The following is a 16,202-nucleotide window of genomic DNA, read 5'->3' as shown; positions in this document are numbered from 1 at the left end:
GCCTACTCCACCGGGATGTGGTGGTTGCTCCTGCCACAGGAGATGTGGGAGAGGACAACTGCTTCTGCCTTGCTCCAGCGTGCTCTAGTCCTCCACAACTGGTGTTTTTATCCCGTGCCCCTGTCCTGTTTCAGGTGGAGAGAGGGGCACCTCCTGTTCTGTCCCATACGCTGCGTGAACCCCTACAGTGCCTTTTGCCATGGCTCAAGGCCTGTCTTCCCTGCAGGACAGCTGCCACCGCAAGGCCCCTGTGCCCTGCTCCGCAGGAAGGCCCTCAGGAAATGCCCTCCCCAGCAACGCTCCTGAGCCAGGCTGAGCTGCCAGCAGGAGCAAGGTGGGGTGAGAAGATGGTACCAGGGAGGGAAGGCGGCATCTGCAGGACGTGACCAGAGCGGGCTGTGGCCGGGCACTGGAGCCTTTGGGCAGGGCCTTGCCATAGGTGCTGACAGTGGGAGTAGCAAGGCCTGGCAGGAGACACTACCTGTGAATTTTCTGGGTCAGGGACGTGATGGAAATGAGCCTTAGAAGAAGAGACCTATCTTGCATTTATGGAAAATAAATGTATGTATTTTTATTTATAAAAATAAAATTAAAAATATTTATATTTATTTATGAAATCCTTTCTTGCAGGAACAAGTCCTTCTCCCTACTGCTGTGACAGGTGGAGCTGGTGTCCTTTGTGCCAGGTGCACAGGAGATACCCTCCTCTTGCCCATCAGTGACCTGAGTGCAGTACCAACAAGGCCGATGGCTCTGCTCAGCCTCACCTGCGGTCTCTCTCTCCTCCCTCTTCCCTTTGACCCAGACCTTTATTCAAGCTCTGTCCTGGCCTTTAGCCCTTTCCTCAGCTGGCTGGCAGGACTGTAAGCCTCCTGCTCCTTTGCAGGCTGGCTTATGACTGACCACGAACCCCCTTGATCCTGAGTGCAAGGAACCCACTGATGTGCCAGCCTCTCCTTGGGCGTGTCTGGACACTATGGCCCTGGTCAGGATTCAGTGAGCTCTGTTGGACCAGGTCACTGTGACTGGGTCTGCTCCTGGTGTGGGGACTGACTGTCCTGCTTGATGCCAGTCCTGCTTCATCCATGAACTTGATGGTTGAGCTGGTCTCTGGGCTGCACCTGTCTCCTGTCTGTGGATGTTCCTTGCTCACTTATTGTGCGGAGGGATCCTTCTTCTTTTTCTTCCGTTTCATTTTCCCTGAAATGTTTTGGCGTCTCATACCATCAGATGAAAGGAGCCTGTGTGGCTGAATGGCCATGCCATAAACAGGGAAATGAAAAGGCAGCGTTGCAGGGAACATAAGCAGTGTTCTCATTTCTTTAATTGAGAAGTTTTGCATGCAAGATGGGCTTGTTGGTAAACACATTACATGCACAAAGGGTGCCTCTGGGCCTGGGGCGGTCTGGAGCAGTATAAAAGCCAGTCCAGCTGCAGGTATCCTCATCCACTTCTCCTGCCTTCTCCTCCTTGGTGAACAAGGTGAGCTGCAAACACCTTTGCCTCACTCTCCTCTTTCTCTTCTTCTCCTCTTTGTCCCTTTGTCTCGGTGTAGCTTTTGTTGAGAGCCTTGCTCCTTCATCGTGCTCCCAGTGTCTCTGTCCACCTTACTGTCTGCTGCACTTCTCTCGGAGAAGATCCTGGGCTTTGTTTTCCAGGCTCCCTGTGGGCTCTGGGCTCTTGAACCTCTCTTCTCCCAAACGCAGGCTTTCCCTGCTCCCCAGCCTGTGGCGTTGCTCTTGCCGAGCAGGCTGTCAGGCTGCCCCTCTCATGCTGCGTGTGCTTTCCGTGCCCTCCCTCCCAGGTGCACCTCCGTCCCTCAGCCATGTCCTGCTACGATCTGTGCCGCCCCTGTGGCCCAACCCCGCTTGCCAACAGCTGCAACGAGCCCTGCGTCAGGCAGTGCCAGGACTCCCGCGTGGTGATCCAGCCCTCTCCCGTGGTGGTGACCCTGCCCGGACCCATCCTCAGCTCCTTCCCCCAGAACACCGCCGTGGGATCCAGCACCTCCGCTGCTGTGGGCAGCATCCTGAGTGAGGAGGGAGTGCCCATCAACTCCGGGGGCTTTAGCCTCTCTGGCCTTGGTGGCCGCTACACGAGCAGAAGATGCCTGCCCTGCTAAAGCCGGGCCGGACGTCCAGCGAGTGCATTGACCGGGAAGCCCAAAGCCAGGTGCCGGACTGAGGACGGAGCTGCTGGCCAGCGTTTCCAGATGGGCTGAGCACCCGCGTGCCCTCCTGCAAAGGAGGAATTACGGTTCTATCTGGACACATGGCCATATTTTCTTGTTATTGAAATTCCTACTTTTGATGGCTTTCCTTTCATCTGTGATTTTAATCTCACATTGTCTTGTTATAATGGTGTACTTTTAAATGATCAGTAGAGGGGTTTATTCAGGAATTAAGGAATAGTGGAATCTTGCTTGCTGTCTTTTAGTTGGAATGGTTTACATGGCTTCTTTCATTTATTTTTATATATACATATATATATTCCGTTTTTTTTTTTGCGGAATGCTACTTGTCTATCATTAAACTGATGCTGCATAAAAATTTCAGTTTATGTGTGGTTTTCTTCTCACTTTTTCATTCCCTCAAGGTGGAATTTTTCACTATATGGAAAAAAACTATGCAGACTACCTTCTCAATGGAAAATGCGAATTGAATATTTACCTCAGTCTATATAATAAGAATAATATCATTGTTCACGCTCTGGTGAAGCATTGAAATGGTTTACATATATATATATATCTTTTGCTAGGGTTTTTTTCCAAATTTTTTTGCACTTCTGTTTTTAAAAGTAAAATTGTGCTATTTCAGGTTTAGAGCTTATCGCTGAATTGACATCTTTTAAACTCTGAGAATTTGAAAATGCATAATAATTGTTTCAGAAGTAATATTTGGGTGTATATTTTTGGTTAGATTGAATGCTACCAGACTTTGATGTTTAAACCATTATACACTTTTAGTGCTCTTCACTCAAGACTTTAAAGGTGATGTGAGTGTTCAAACCTTATTAGAGTAATAAGACTCTTTATATTATTGTATCATTAATAAATTTTTATGATGGGCTTTGAGGTCCTCTCTTTCAAGCCTGAAACAAAATCTGAGAAGTATTATTCCTTAGCTAATCCACACAAGGACTCATAATATAGAGGAAAAATTATGTGAGTGAAAAACTAGACGAATGGCCATAGGTATTTCCCTTAAGATCAGTTTGGTTTTAATCCTGTTGCTCACCATCTGGGAATTTTCTCAAAGGTGTTAAAATTCAGCACATTGTGTGCAAGTAAGAGTCATTAAAGAACAATAAAGAATACCTTTGTCATTAGGCACATAGACTTTGAGAAAATTATCCAAGTTTTTTATTGTATCAACTCCTTTGCTCTCCCCCTGGAGCTACTTGGGATCCTGCAGGACACAGCAGAGGAAAGCAGTAAGAATGAGAGTTGTGTAATTAAAGTTTCATAGTGCTGAGACAGAAATAGTGGAGGAACCAGTGGGAAGATACCGGCATTCAAGTTCAGTGTGGGAACCAGTCCAAATGTCCACACAGTATGGGAAAAGATGTAGGTTTATTTTTTCCCCCCCCGAATGTTTTACACTTATGTTCTCTTTACTTAAGAATTACTTGCATACAAATTTTCTAGACGAGGGTAAAATATAGTTTAGAGATAAGATAGTATATGCCCCCTTTTAGGTTGTGGCTTGAGGCAGCAAAAAAGTATGAAAGATGGGAAATCCATAGGTATGAAACTGAGTAGAGTCTTTACTTAAATATTGGTTTCTATGAGCGTATTTTCTAAACAAATAATACAAAGGACTGCAATGCATGCACAAGCATATAGTGCCCTGTTGACAGAATTGGTATGACTGAAGTAATTAGTTATTCGCTCAGATCTATGAGGGATCACTGATTTCACTCTGATGTACATCAAAGAATGGCTTCATTCTTGGTGGCAGGAAGGCAACTTTCTATAATGCAAACGGACATGTAGCCTAAAGAGTACAGCAATGAATTTCAGGAGGATGAAATATCCCATTAAGTGGCCTATGTACAACAACAGCATGTCCTGAAAGGTACATTTTGTGTTGCTTGTTGTGAATGAAGAAGCTTGGAGAACTACTCTCTGCCATAAGCCCCTAAATCTAGGCTTGCTGATTTAAAAGAAGAAAAGCAAGCAGTGTCCTGGCACTAGCCATCTTCAGACAGCATGGCATCATGCTGTGTTTGTGCATGATGTTGAAGCCTTTACTAAATCATTAGCGTTAGAGCTCCTGAAGAATGTGAACATAAATTTGAAAGCCACGTTTGTACTTTAAGACTGAAGAAATTGGTACAATAACTATGCATATGGATGTTTATGAATGTATGAGACAATTGAGACATCCTTTTTTGCATGAGTTAGTTCCCACACATATTTTTGCAGTTGGAACCTTTTCTTGATAATGAAATTGTTTTGCTTTTGTTTTCCAGTCTGCGTTCAGCCTGGCATTGCATGAGAAGCATACTCTACCCATAAAAAAATCTTTCATCTTCACAAATTATGGGTACTTTTAATTTATGGTACTTTTATACTGACTGTGAGTGTCAACATGAAATTACTGCATGCTCAGTCTAATAAAGACTTTTTTCCAGCTCCTCAGCAATTTGTTAGCTTGTGGGTGTCTCAGGAGCACAATCTAAGATTACATTCAAGACATTTTCTAAAACTCTTTGTGTGCAATTTCCTGTCTGACCCACTTAAGAACAATTGCCGGTTAACTTGTTCACCATCTTTTAAAAAAATCTCTGAGGAGATCTCCAAGGAGGACTTCAAGCCTCTTGGATGAGTTCTTTGAGGCAGTCAGACTAATCTGGAGCTGAGCCATGGTCAGGAGACAGTTCAGGAGTCTTTTTGGAAATACTGCAGTGATCTCTGATGAGTTTGTTTTTAAAATACGAGGTACTATACCAGATAGAAGCTCTCATGTTAATAAAAGGAAGCAGAAGTGTTGAAAACTGTGGCTATTGTTACAAGTGTACAGGAAAATAAATTCCCCAGGTTGCCAGCAAGCACCTGATGCTACAGAAGAATTTGTATTTCAAAAATGTACATGTTTACATGTTTATGGGTTGGTAGCACTGTTTAGGTCTGGAAAGGAAGGGAAATACTTCAGAGTGTACATGGGTTCCTTTAGATAATTTTATTGAAGTATGAAAATCTGTGTAAAACTTTATAAAAGGCTGATTTTTATTTTTGTTTTTAAATTGTTCAAGGCTGGTTTCCATAGTCTGTTAAAATACAAATGGCTTCACTTTGTGAATGTATAAACCTATGTGTGGGCTTACAGATGGCAAAGAATGATCTTGGTTCAGAGGTTTTAGAGACATCCCATCGGGTGGATGATGAGGGCATTAAAACCTCGTTATATATCATGAACAGTTTGATAACTTAATTCTGTGAATCAGCACATTGTTAATGAAAATTGTGAAGGACTTTAATGCCTTTCTTCTTTAGGAAACTAAGACAAGAACTTTTGTTTCCCAGATCTCTATGAATCCTCATGCACACTATTTAATACCTCGTCTCCAAGGAGAAGTTCAAACCCTGCAGCTTGTACAGGAGAGAGACTGCACAGTGAAGTTAAAAAACATATTAAAATTTTGTATATATATTCCACTTACCCAATGAACTTCCATCAGTCTGCAGTGTAAATGAGGGAAGCAAGGGAAAAAAATACAATGGCAAATAGCCCTTTGTGTGGTTTTTTCCTCCAATGACTCCACACTTAAGCTTGTGCAAGGGCAATACCTCAAAATAGTTTAAAATCCGTGTGTTTCCTCAAGATGACGTGTGAAGTGCTATTCATGTTTGTGGTCTGAGATGGTACAGAAGGGAGTTATAGGTTCCCTTTGTAAAAGAACTGATAATTCACATTTTACTGTCCTTGTGTGCTAGCAGCTGTGCCTCAGCCTGTGTTACTGCAGTAGTAGTGTGCTACTATCCAAATCTGGTATGATAGAATAGTTTTTTTTTTTTCTCAATTTCACAAAGGGCTGTAATTCTCTCTCATCAGATTCAGTAGGATTTCAGGTGTGCACATGCTCGGGTTTTTTTTGCAGGGCCTTCACAAAACACAGGAGTTCAGTCTAGATTGTTCTTATGCTTGGCTGGAATCACAACTTTGTAAACACTGGTGGAGACCGGAATTTACTAAGGATTTACACTCAAATTTTTAATAAAAGAACAACTTTGAATGATGAATTGTATATTGTATACATTCTTCTTAGTATTTTTCCTAATGACTAAAGTGAAACATACACTGGAGCATAAATTTTTTTGTGACTGAAAGGTGGCACTGAAATAAATTTGGTCCATAATACCAGAAGATGAGAGCAACTTGTATGACGGAATATGTCTGTCAGGAGATAAGGAAATCAAAACAAAGTAATAAACAGTGAGGAAAAGACATTTAATCAGTTGGAAGCATTTTGCGTTCAGGACATACTCGTTGGTAAATAATTTCATGCACAAAGGATGTCTGTGGTCCTCAGGCCATCTGAGATGCAGTATAAAAGCTAACTCAACTCAAGGTCCTTCCTACCACTTCTCTTACCTTTTTCCTCTTTTGTGAACAAGGTTAGTTCAAATCTACTTCTCTTTTTCTATTTGCTGTATTCTTGCCTTCGTACAATTTGATTGCTGTTCTTTTTCCTCCACAGTGTTCTCTAGTTGCTGGATTGTTCTGGGGGAAGAATTTTTCTTTTTAAAAAGTAGATTTTTTGCTGTTAGAATTGCAGGTATTTCTGGAGTCCTGAGTTGGCTATATAGATCCTTGAAATGGTGATATAAATTTATTCAAATGTGGGCTTTCAGACATGCTAAGTGACTTAGCAAATCCTAATAACAATAAAGATTTACAAAGTGAATGAGTAGAATACCTGTGCAAGGGGGGTGGAACTAGGTGATTTTTAAAGGTCCCTTCTAACTCAAACCATTCTATGATTCTGTTATTAGAGATTTATGTGCTCAGTCATCTTTCAAGTAGCAATGTGCATTTTATATCTTTAAGGGTCTTATCCATCACCTGTAATGCCTGAAATTTCAGCTGGTTTGATATGAAAACAACAGTGTTTGTAAAGGATGTGGATGCATTTATCTTCAGAAATGTCATCTAGAAAAATTTCTTTGTTGTTTCTTTCATGGGAAGCTTCTCCAGTGTTCCCATTTTTGTTATGATGAATCTATTACTGGGCACAGTGGGGAAGAAAAGGGTAAAATGAACCAGATTCTAAAAGAAACAGCTGGAGAGCAAGGAAGCTAGGAAGGTTCAAAGCAGAGGTTTGTGGGTTTTAAATATCAATTATGTCGTACCATAAGTTTATGAGCTCTAACTACCACATTCCAAACAAAGAGAAAACAAAGCTGAGCACTGAGTTTAGAAGGAATAGTCATACTGAGTTCAGCAAGGATATTGGCTCTAATCACTTATCCTCAACGTCCTTCTGCTACAGTAATCAATGTGGACTTCAATATGATAGACGTCATCAAAAAGTTCTGCTGGGTATCTAATAGTTGCTGAATTTTGAAATTATGTTATAGAGTGCAAGGATATCTCCTGCAGGTTTAGAGAAGTGGTTTCAGAGACTGAGGACAAGGGGAAAGAACACCAAAACCAGAGGAGAGCTGAGCGTCTATCCAACTGAGATGGGCATAGCAAACAGTGAACTTGGTTTTTATTGGTGTGTTGGAAGCAGACACAGGGAATATGCAGGGAACTCCTGGCTTTCTCATAGATGGCACATCTGTGGACAGCTTGTCTGGGAAAGATTTCCAAAGACCTCAACTTCAAGTATGCTTAATTGTATTGAAATTTGTACCTCTTCATAGGTGACCATGGTAGCTGGAAAATAATTAATTTCATTTTCCAGCTGTCTGTTGAACTCCATCCATAAGTACATTTGTGGCTATGTATTACTCATAATTACTACTTCTACAATGCTCTGAATACCTGGAACTGGATCTCAGTAGTGTTTTTCCAGACATACAGCCAATCAAAAGACTAAAATTAAAGGAATGATACAGGTATGCATCCTTTTGTTGTGCTGCCAGCTATTCCACTGGATAGCCAAACAGCCAAGAGAGGAGTATTTCAGCCTCCATTTTCTTGGAGCATGTTTCACATTTTGGTTTTCTGCTCAACTCCCTTCCCACTCAACTCCTAAAAGGACTCCTGGAAAGCTCCTGTTGTCCTGTTATCTGAGCTGCATAAATTTAGGTGCAATACAACTAGATTGCATTCACTTCTGATCCTGTATTTCAGACTTATCTCCATCCTGCAGACATGTCCTGCTATGAGCGGTGTCCACCCACCTCCTGTGGCCCAACCCCGCTTGCCAACAGCTGCAACGAGCCCTGCGTCAGGCAGTGCCAGGACTCCCGCGTGGTGATCCAGCCCTCTCCCGTGGTGGTGACCCTGCCCGGACCCATCCTCAGCTCCTTCCCCCAGAACACCGCCGTGGGATCCTCAGCATCTGCAGCTGTTGGGAGCGCTCTCAGTGCTGGAGGGGTCCCCATCTCCTCCGGCAGCTCCTTGGGGTTTGGGAGCTTTGGCTATCCAGGCCTGGGCAGTGGGTACAGCCGACCCTACCGTCGCTACAACACCTACCGCAGTGGTTTCTAGGGGCCATGTTAAAGCATGAGGAGCAAGCAGAAAGAAATGACCAGGAACACTGAAGCACGACCGCATGCAAGACTCAGCTCATGGCCGTGGTTTCCAGATGACACCCACAACTCCACCTGAAGTTAACGGAGCTGTGGGACTTAATGATTCCCTAAAATGAGGCCCCTACTCTTCTTACACTACTTTATATTTCTAATCAAGTATGTAGTTCTGCTGTGCATCACTGTATTTGATACTGCCTGGTGTAAAACTTATAACTTGAACTGTAGATGGGACTTGATTGTCAAGGTGCAATGCTACACTGAAAGATGAACTCTGTCTGGAATACATCACCATGAGATGTGCCATTCTTCCCATATTGAAACCTGTTGCTTTGCGGTATTTTAATCCACTCTTTGGTATTATTAAATATATGCTTTTATTGTGTCTGCAGTCTTCTGTTATTTTTCCTTCCCCTCCTACATCCCTTTGAAACTTGTTCTGGGTGAAATTCATCACTGCGTAGATCTCTACCAGGCAGAGACATGATATGAATACTACTGGGGCCACTAATAAGAGGAGACCACATGCTTATAGCTCAAGATCAAGAAAATATTTAATTTTGCAGCTGAAATGCATGTTGATTCCACACTGACTCATCATAACACTTGGCTTTCTGCATCTCTGCCAAGAAATTATTGTCAAGGCTGGGAGCATTTTATGATCTAACAGAATAACAGGGTATCTAATCTAGCATACAATGATATTTGTTTTAAGGAATCCTGTTGTGATTCGCACTCTCAATAACTTTGGCCTGGAGCTGCAGGGTGCAAAGAAAGATTTACATTCTTTTACCATCAACTCACTGCTTGAACACTTGGGTTTGTGAAGTAAAACATGAACAGCAGCAGAATTCTCGAAGGAGGTATACATAGCTTTTTGTCACAGGGAGCAAAACTGTTTAATCAATTTACTTGCTATTTACTGTATAAACACTGTGTTTTAGGGCTCCTTATAAAAACCTAGCTGTCTTGACTGTTCTGGCTGCAGCCCTACAGAATTCCAACAAAAAGCTTATTTCAAAGAATGAAGTGTGCTAACATAAAATAAATGTAGGAAACTTTTAGGCCTTAAAGCCTTTAGAAATCCTTGCAATTGTTTCCCCTAAAGGTAAGGGCCTGAGATTTAAGCAAGATTTGCAACAGCCACTGAAGCTAGATTTTGGGGAAAAATTGAAGAGATTCTCATGTTGTGAAGGGCTGAGGCATTCAAATAATTCTAATTCCATAAATTCAGTTGCAGCTGGTTAAATTGTCCCCAATAGTTAAAGTGTTGCCAGTAGTTAAATTGCTTATGGTTTATGTACCAGTCTAGTCTCATCCTGGCATCAGATGAAAAGCCTTCCTCAAAGCTTCTTTCATCTCAAAGACCTGCGGATCATTTGAATGCCTTGCACTATTACACTCAAGCCTCTGAAGTCAACATAAAGACTATACAAATTTCAATTCACGTACATAATTTGTCAGCTCTTCGGCAATTTGGTAGTTCACCAGCCTGCCATGGGAACACTGTTGTTAGACAAAAGGTTTTAATTGAGTGCGTAGAATGTGAAATTCCATTACCAATCCAGAAGTGAGAGCTGTTACGTCCTGGTTCACCAGCCTTAACAATCCCAAAAAGCGAGATCCAAAGGCTCTCAACCTTTGGGGTGAACTCTAGGTGTTAATTAGACTAAACTGGCAGAATATCAATGAAAACATTTCCAGGCTGTTAATGAGTCTGTTTCTAAAACATGGTATACCCTCCAAGAAATGTTGTTTATATCCCTAGAGGGAAGTGAGGCAAAGCTAGCATTCCTTGGCTATCTTATTTTACAGATGAAAGGTAAGTGATAGCTTTCACCTACTATAAGGAAATAATTTAAAAAAATATATACAAAGACTACACGTAGTATGTTGGATAGTAGAAATTTTAAGGAAAAGGAAGAAAAAGAGTCTCTCCGTAGAAAAAGAGAGGAGAATTTTCATGTGGAGAATCATTAAAATATATAGAGTTATAGGATTTTTGCAGAAGATTTGGCTTTATTTTTAAAAATCAATTATGCAAATTTTTAATTAAAAAAAATCCTGAATTCTTGAATTAGTTTGTGAAGTCCTTTGAGTGATCTTGACTCACATGCTTTGAAATTAGCTTATTAGCCCCGTGATGCGAGTGCTGAGATCTTGTCGCGTACCTTGAACATTAGGTAGCATGAAACTTTTCATATTTGAGCCATTAGTGAAAAGCTGTTCTGAACTTTGAAGTCCTTTGTTCTTCTGAAGACCAAGAGTAACCTATGTATAAAGACACTCTTCATTTAGAGTTAATTCATATCTCTTGCTGAGGGATGGTGGTGCTAAGAGGAGAGACCTGATCCCTGCTTTTTGTGTACTTTCCGCCTGTGCTAGTATTTCCAGCAAGCTGGAGTACACAAATCGTGTAATGATAAATATACTGGAGAACTGCTGGGTGTAATGTCTGCTGACGCCGTGGTTTAGCTCAGGCAGAGCGCTGCCTCTAAGAACCAGTGCTTGAAAGCAATCCTTAACATGTACATTCATACTTAATTTGATGCGAAAATTGCAGCACATCGTGGTGACTTACTGGGATTTCAGGTAAGAATAGTGGTGATGATAATCCTCAGATGAGAGACTGCATAGAACTCGTATTGAGAATTAGAGACAGTTAATAAACATTACAAAGTAGTAAGATAATCAAGCCCTTTCCTTAAAACTGTGGTTATTTGACTTTGGCATGGAAAATGAAGTTAAAATTTATAATTGGGTAAAGAAATGCATTCTTATATGTGTTTGTATTAGCTGTATTCATACAAACTGGGAAAACTGGGTTAGCCCAAGCCGTTCAAGAACATGTTATATTGTCTCTGGTCAGCAGTTCTCACTGGTCCTAGTTTTCATTAACCTTTACAATACTCATGGAGATTTGGTGCTTTTCTCAGCTGTATGTTTGTGCAGGATTGAAACAGTGCAGAAGTGCAAAATTTGGGAATATCTATTATACATCTTGTCTTGTGGTAAAGCTGAGTCCTTGAAATGGAAATGCTTGTGAATTGAGCCCAGGCTGCCACCTCAGAGCTAAATGATTATTCACCTAAAGGAGTGAAGTCTTGAGTAAGGGCTGTGCATCACATACACTCCCCTTAAGCAGTGTCTTGATGACTAAAATGAAACATGAAATGTACATTGGCCTTAGGAGGCGACATAATTATTGGTGTCATTCAAACGAGTCACCACAGTCTTCCAAGCAATTAAGTGGGTGCACACTGGTGAAGATGAAAGCTTTGTCTGTACTGAAATATGAATGTAATAAGGGGAGGGGAAAAAAACAGAGCAATACTAAAAGAAATTTTGAAAGGAAAAAAAAAGGGGTGATCAGTTTGGTGGATTTTGCATACAAAAGTACAGATCATTAAATAATTTCATGCATAATATATGTCTCTGGTCTGCAGGCCGTCTGGAACATGGTATAAAAGCCTATAGAACACAAGACTCTTCCATCCACTTCTCGTGCCTTATTTGCCCAGGTGAACAGGTAAGTCTGAATCTACCCAGTGTCTTTTTAAATGCTAAACTGTTACTTTGATGACTGCTTTTTTTGTTGTTGTTTTTGTTATTCTTAGTTCTTTATAAATATTGCTAGCTTTTTTCCTTTTGGTAAGGAAAATTAGAAAGGCTTACTTCTATCAAAAAGAAAGACTACTTGCGAAGAAGGGTGTAACGAGACAGGACTCAGATGATACTGGCAATGTTGTCTCTCAAAACAACTTAATGCTCCATTTTAGAGACCAGCACTCAGGGAGTAGCTAGCCAGTGAACCTGGTTGGAAAGACAGTCTCATCTTAAGAAACTGGGACCAACAACAAAAAAAAAAGAAACAAAAAAGAAAAAGAAAAAGAAGCGCTGAGTCCCAGGATCTATCCCCAAGTCCTGTTTTCAACAGGCAGAAAAGCAGGGATCCCAGCAGACTCAAAGACATTGAATTCAAATCAAGGCAGAAATCTCTGATTGAGAAGATAATCCTTCTTCAAACTCCAAGTTTGCCTGTTCTGCTCACATGACATTTGGGAGCAAGGGACACATCTCAAGCACTTTTCTATAGTTCTGCAAATGCTGCTGGCTGGGCTGTAACTGAGTTCTGGCACTAAGGCACTAAACCCAGCTATGCATCAGTGCTCAGCTGAGGGTCCCATTCCATGCCTGATGAGAGCAACTGGAGCTCTCATCTTCTGGTACCACCACAATTGCACCTTCTCTAGAGACACAGTGAAATGGAAACTGACAAAGAAAGGGTTAGGGCGAACTTCAATGTGACCAGCACCACAGCTCAGGGGCCAGCTGCAGAGCAGAGACATCCTCCAGCAGCTATATAAAATAAAAGAAACCTCGATGCTATTTTCAGATGGCTTACTGTGGCTTTTGATCCAATAAGTGATTCTCTCTCCAACCACCTTCCCTAGGAACTTTTGTCTATATTGTCTTAACTGACCTTTCTAAACTTAATACAGCCTTTATATTGTGTTCACTTCTGATCCTGTATTTCAGACTTCCCTCTGTCCTACAGACATGTCTTGCTACGACCTGTGTCCACCCACCTCCTGTGGCCCAACCCCGCTTGCCAACAGCTGCAACGAGCCCTGCGTCAGGCAGTGCCAGGACTCCCGCGTGGTGATCCAGCCCTCTCCCGTGGTGGTGACCCTGCCCGGACCCATCCTCAGCTCCTTCCCCCAGAACACCGCCGTGGGATCCAGCACCTCCGCTGCTGTGGGCAGCATCCTGAGTGAGGAGGGAGTGCCCATCTCCTCCGGCAGCTCCTTGGGGTTTGGGAGCTTTGGCAGTGGGTACAGTCGACCCTACCGTCGCTATAACACCTACCACAGTGGCTTCTAGGGGCCATGCTAAAGCATGAGGAGTGAGCAGAAAGAAATGACCAGGAACGCTGAAGCACGACCCCATGCAAGACTCAGCTCATGGACGTGGTTTCCAGATGTGATGTTAGATACCCACAACCTAGAGTTAACGGAGCTGTGGGAGCTTGGCATCTCCTAAAATCAGGCCTTTGCTTGTCTTATTCTTTGAATACTTCATATTCTGATGAAACTGTTGTTTTTTCTATAACCGTAAATGGGACTTTATTGTCTCGGTTCACATCAGCACTGAGAAAAGAAACCCAGGATCAAAACACATATTATCTGTTGTCTTATTAAATCCTAGAAATGCATACTTATACTTTGTACTTTTTTATTATGCTTTTTGCTCTCATTAAAGTTATGCAGCATCACATTCCAAGTCTCCTGGTGTTTGATTGAAAAACTTTTAGCAGCTCACTTTTTGTAAAATTTCTTACTTTTCCTCTGTTTTATTAATTGAAATTTACTTTTGCATGTTGACTAGGAGAAAGGATTTGGCTCATGACCTTTATGCCAAGAAATACTTTTGTAGCCAGGAAACTTCAGGAACAATTTATATGCCAGGTGGATAATTTGGAATAAAGTAGAAGCTTTTTTCTGGAAATAAATTAGATACATCGTAGCAAAGTGGATACTATATATGGAGTAGATACTTGGACTACAGGTACTATAGATTTCCTACATTTCCTTACCCAACTCTGTTTTGAGATGGCATAAGACCATGCACTTAAACTGCTCATTAAATTCCTCTTGTTCATCAGAAAGCATTTCTTATGGCCATGGTCTGAGCAAAGTGGGACCCCAAAGAGAAAAGATCGTAGGGATTTTGGAGGGGAATGTTCTAAAAGGAACCTGCTCCCTCTGCAAATAATTTTTGCATTCATTTTTATTATTAAATATATTTTTATTAATTATTAAATATAATTTATATTATGTATAATTTTAAAAAATTGAGTATTTTTCGTAATTAATGCCAACCTCTCTAAGGCTACTTAAATGTAGATTTTTAATGCGTGTTTTAAACAAAGATCCTGGTGCTTCTGTGGATCTTCATGTGCTGGTGCTAAATCATTTGGGTTTGGCAGAGCTGCTTGCGTGTGCTAACTGGTTGCAGGCATCTGTGGAGTTAAACAGAAGGCCGAATTTTCACCGCATGTGAAAGCCTGTAATTTTGAAGTTTATTTTGAGCATTAAAACCTTACTTTTCTTGCTGGGATGGAAAGACTTCAAATGAAGCTGGGTTTCTAGCTCCAAACAAGTAGGCTGTGATCTTTTCCTTCCTAAATGATTAATGGAAATAAATGTAAAAATCAGGGATCTGGCACGTAATTGCAACAAAATGCAGGTGAGGGATATCTCATGCAAACCTTGGCAGAAAGAAACGATGCCTTGTGGAAAGGATTTATGCCAATGGTCGTGGAGCCATCCCTTGCTCTGAGGTGATGGATTGCAAATACACATTCATCAGTCTTGGTAGCACCGAGACATTGTTCTGCAAGGAAGGTGGATCTGACATATAGGGCCGTGGGTAGAGAAATACTAATTGCACTCCTACAATTTGAAGTATAATTAAAGTTTGTGCTTGAAAAGTTATTCAAACATATTTGAAAAATAACTAAAGCCCACCCATTTTGGGTGTGGTGTTTTGCAGAAGTTCTGGTGAGTAAATAATTTCTTCCCTCCAGCGTAAATTAATTTTTGTTGTTGTTCTCTTCTACTGTTCCCCATTGCATTCCAGCATAACGACAGCACTACACCCGGCTCTTTGCAGAAACACTCTGCAGATCTGTATGCAGCAGTTAGTTACATTTATTTTTTGACAAAAAGGGAAATGGTAACTTGAATTGTTTAAGCTTATGAGACCACAGAAAGATGCAAACCCAAACCTCAAACTGCAGTCATTTTAAAGTTCGTCGTAACAGTATTTGAATGGCATTAACAATGAAAATAGCTTTGTTCAGGGATGAACTTTGGGGACTACGTATCTACCTGTATTTGAACACCTTTGCCTTCAGGGGAGCTATTTGAGCAGCAGAAGTTGAAGTTGTGAAGCTCAAGACGGAGGCTCTGCCTACACCAAAAGGCACCCATATGGCAGGTACTAGTCAGCTGCCTGGGCCAAACGACAAATTACATCAGATAATGAGCAGTGGGTTGCAATAGGAACAGCAAGGCCATGCAGAGGCATCCACTCTGAACTAAAAAAACTTAATCCATAGATACGTCTGTTTTAAGCAATAAGCTAGAAATTGCTAATACTGTGAAGGCATTAGCAGAGTTCACTCTCAGTGGCCTGGGACCAGGTGCCCTAGATTATTGCATGAACTTCAGATGGCTGTGTAGGATGTGCAGGCTCTTGCTAATGCTGTCACTAAGCATCTGTATTAGTACAATTAGCTAAGACTGAAGGCTGAGATAAAAGCAAGAACTATAGGAGCTGTTGTGAGCAGTGAGAGAAGGGAATGGCATAGGAGGGCTCTGAGTTGCAAGAACTGTTAAACTGCTCGAAGCCTCTAAGGCATCCATTTCTTTATGATGAGCTAATTAGTTACAATTCAAAATTTATTGCAGATGGCACACTTCTTGCCAGGGAA

At 41.6% G+C, this 16,202-nt stretch overlaps 2 protein-coding genes and 1 pseudogene across 2 annotated transcripts; all 3 read left to right on the top strand.

Moving 5' to 3' along the window:
* Window positions 1-1,372: 1,372 nt before the first annotated feature.
* On the top strand, window positions 1,373-2,151 carry LOC130141394 (feather beta keratin-like; annotated as a pseudogene).
* Window positions 2,152-8,324: 6,173 nt separating this feature from the next.
* LOC130141537 (feather keratin 4-like) lies at window positions 8,325-8,663 on the top strand. Its single transcript, XM_056322557.1, has one exon. It carries the CDS (start codon window positions 8,325-8,327, stop codon window positions 8,661-8,663), a length of 339 nt encoding a protein of 112 aa, XP_056178532.1.
* Window positions 8,664-13,264: 4,601 nt separating this feature from the next.
* On the top strand, window positions 13,265-13,588 carry LOC130141541 (feather keratin 4-like). The gene has a single exon (XM_056322560.1). It carries the CDS (start codon window positions 13,265-13,267, stop codon window positions 13,586-13,588), a length of 324 nt encoding a protein of 107 aa, XP_056178535.1.
* Window positions 13,589-16,202: the final 2,614 nt, after the last annotated feature.

The sequence above is a fragment of the Falco biarmicus genome, chromosome 19 (genome assembly GCF_023638135.1).
Source record: "Falco biarmicus isolate bFalBia1 chromosome 19, bFalBia1.pri, whole genome shotgun sequence".
Lineage (NCBI taxonomy): Eukaryota > Metazoa > Chordata > Aves > Falconiformes > Falconidae > Falco > Falco biarmicus.
Note: the sequence above shows the minus strand (reverse complement) of the source record. Positions and strands in the feature narration are given on the sequence as shown.

What these genes read in the sequence shown, in the direction of transcription:
- LOC130141541 (XM_056322560.1), top strand. Translation starts at nt 13,265, where the DNA reads ATGTCTTGCTACGACCTGTGTCCACCCACCTCCTGTGGCCCAACCCCG.
- LOC130141537 (XM_056322557.1), top strand. Translation starts at nt 8,325, where the DNA reads ATGTCCTGCTATGAGCGGTGTCCACCCACCTCCTGTGGCCCAACCCCG.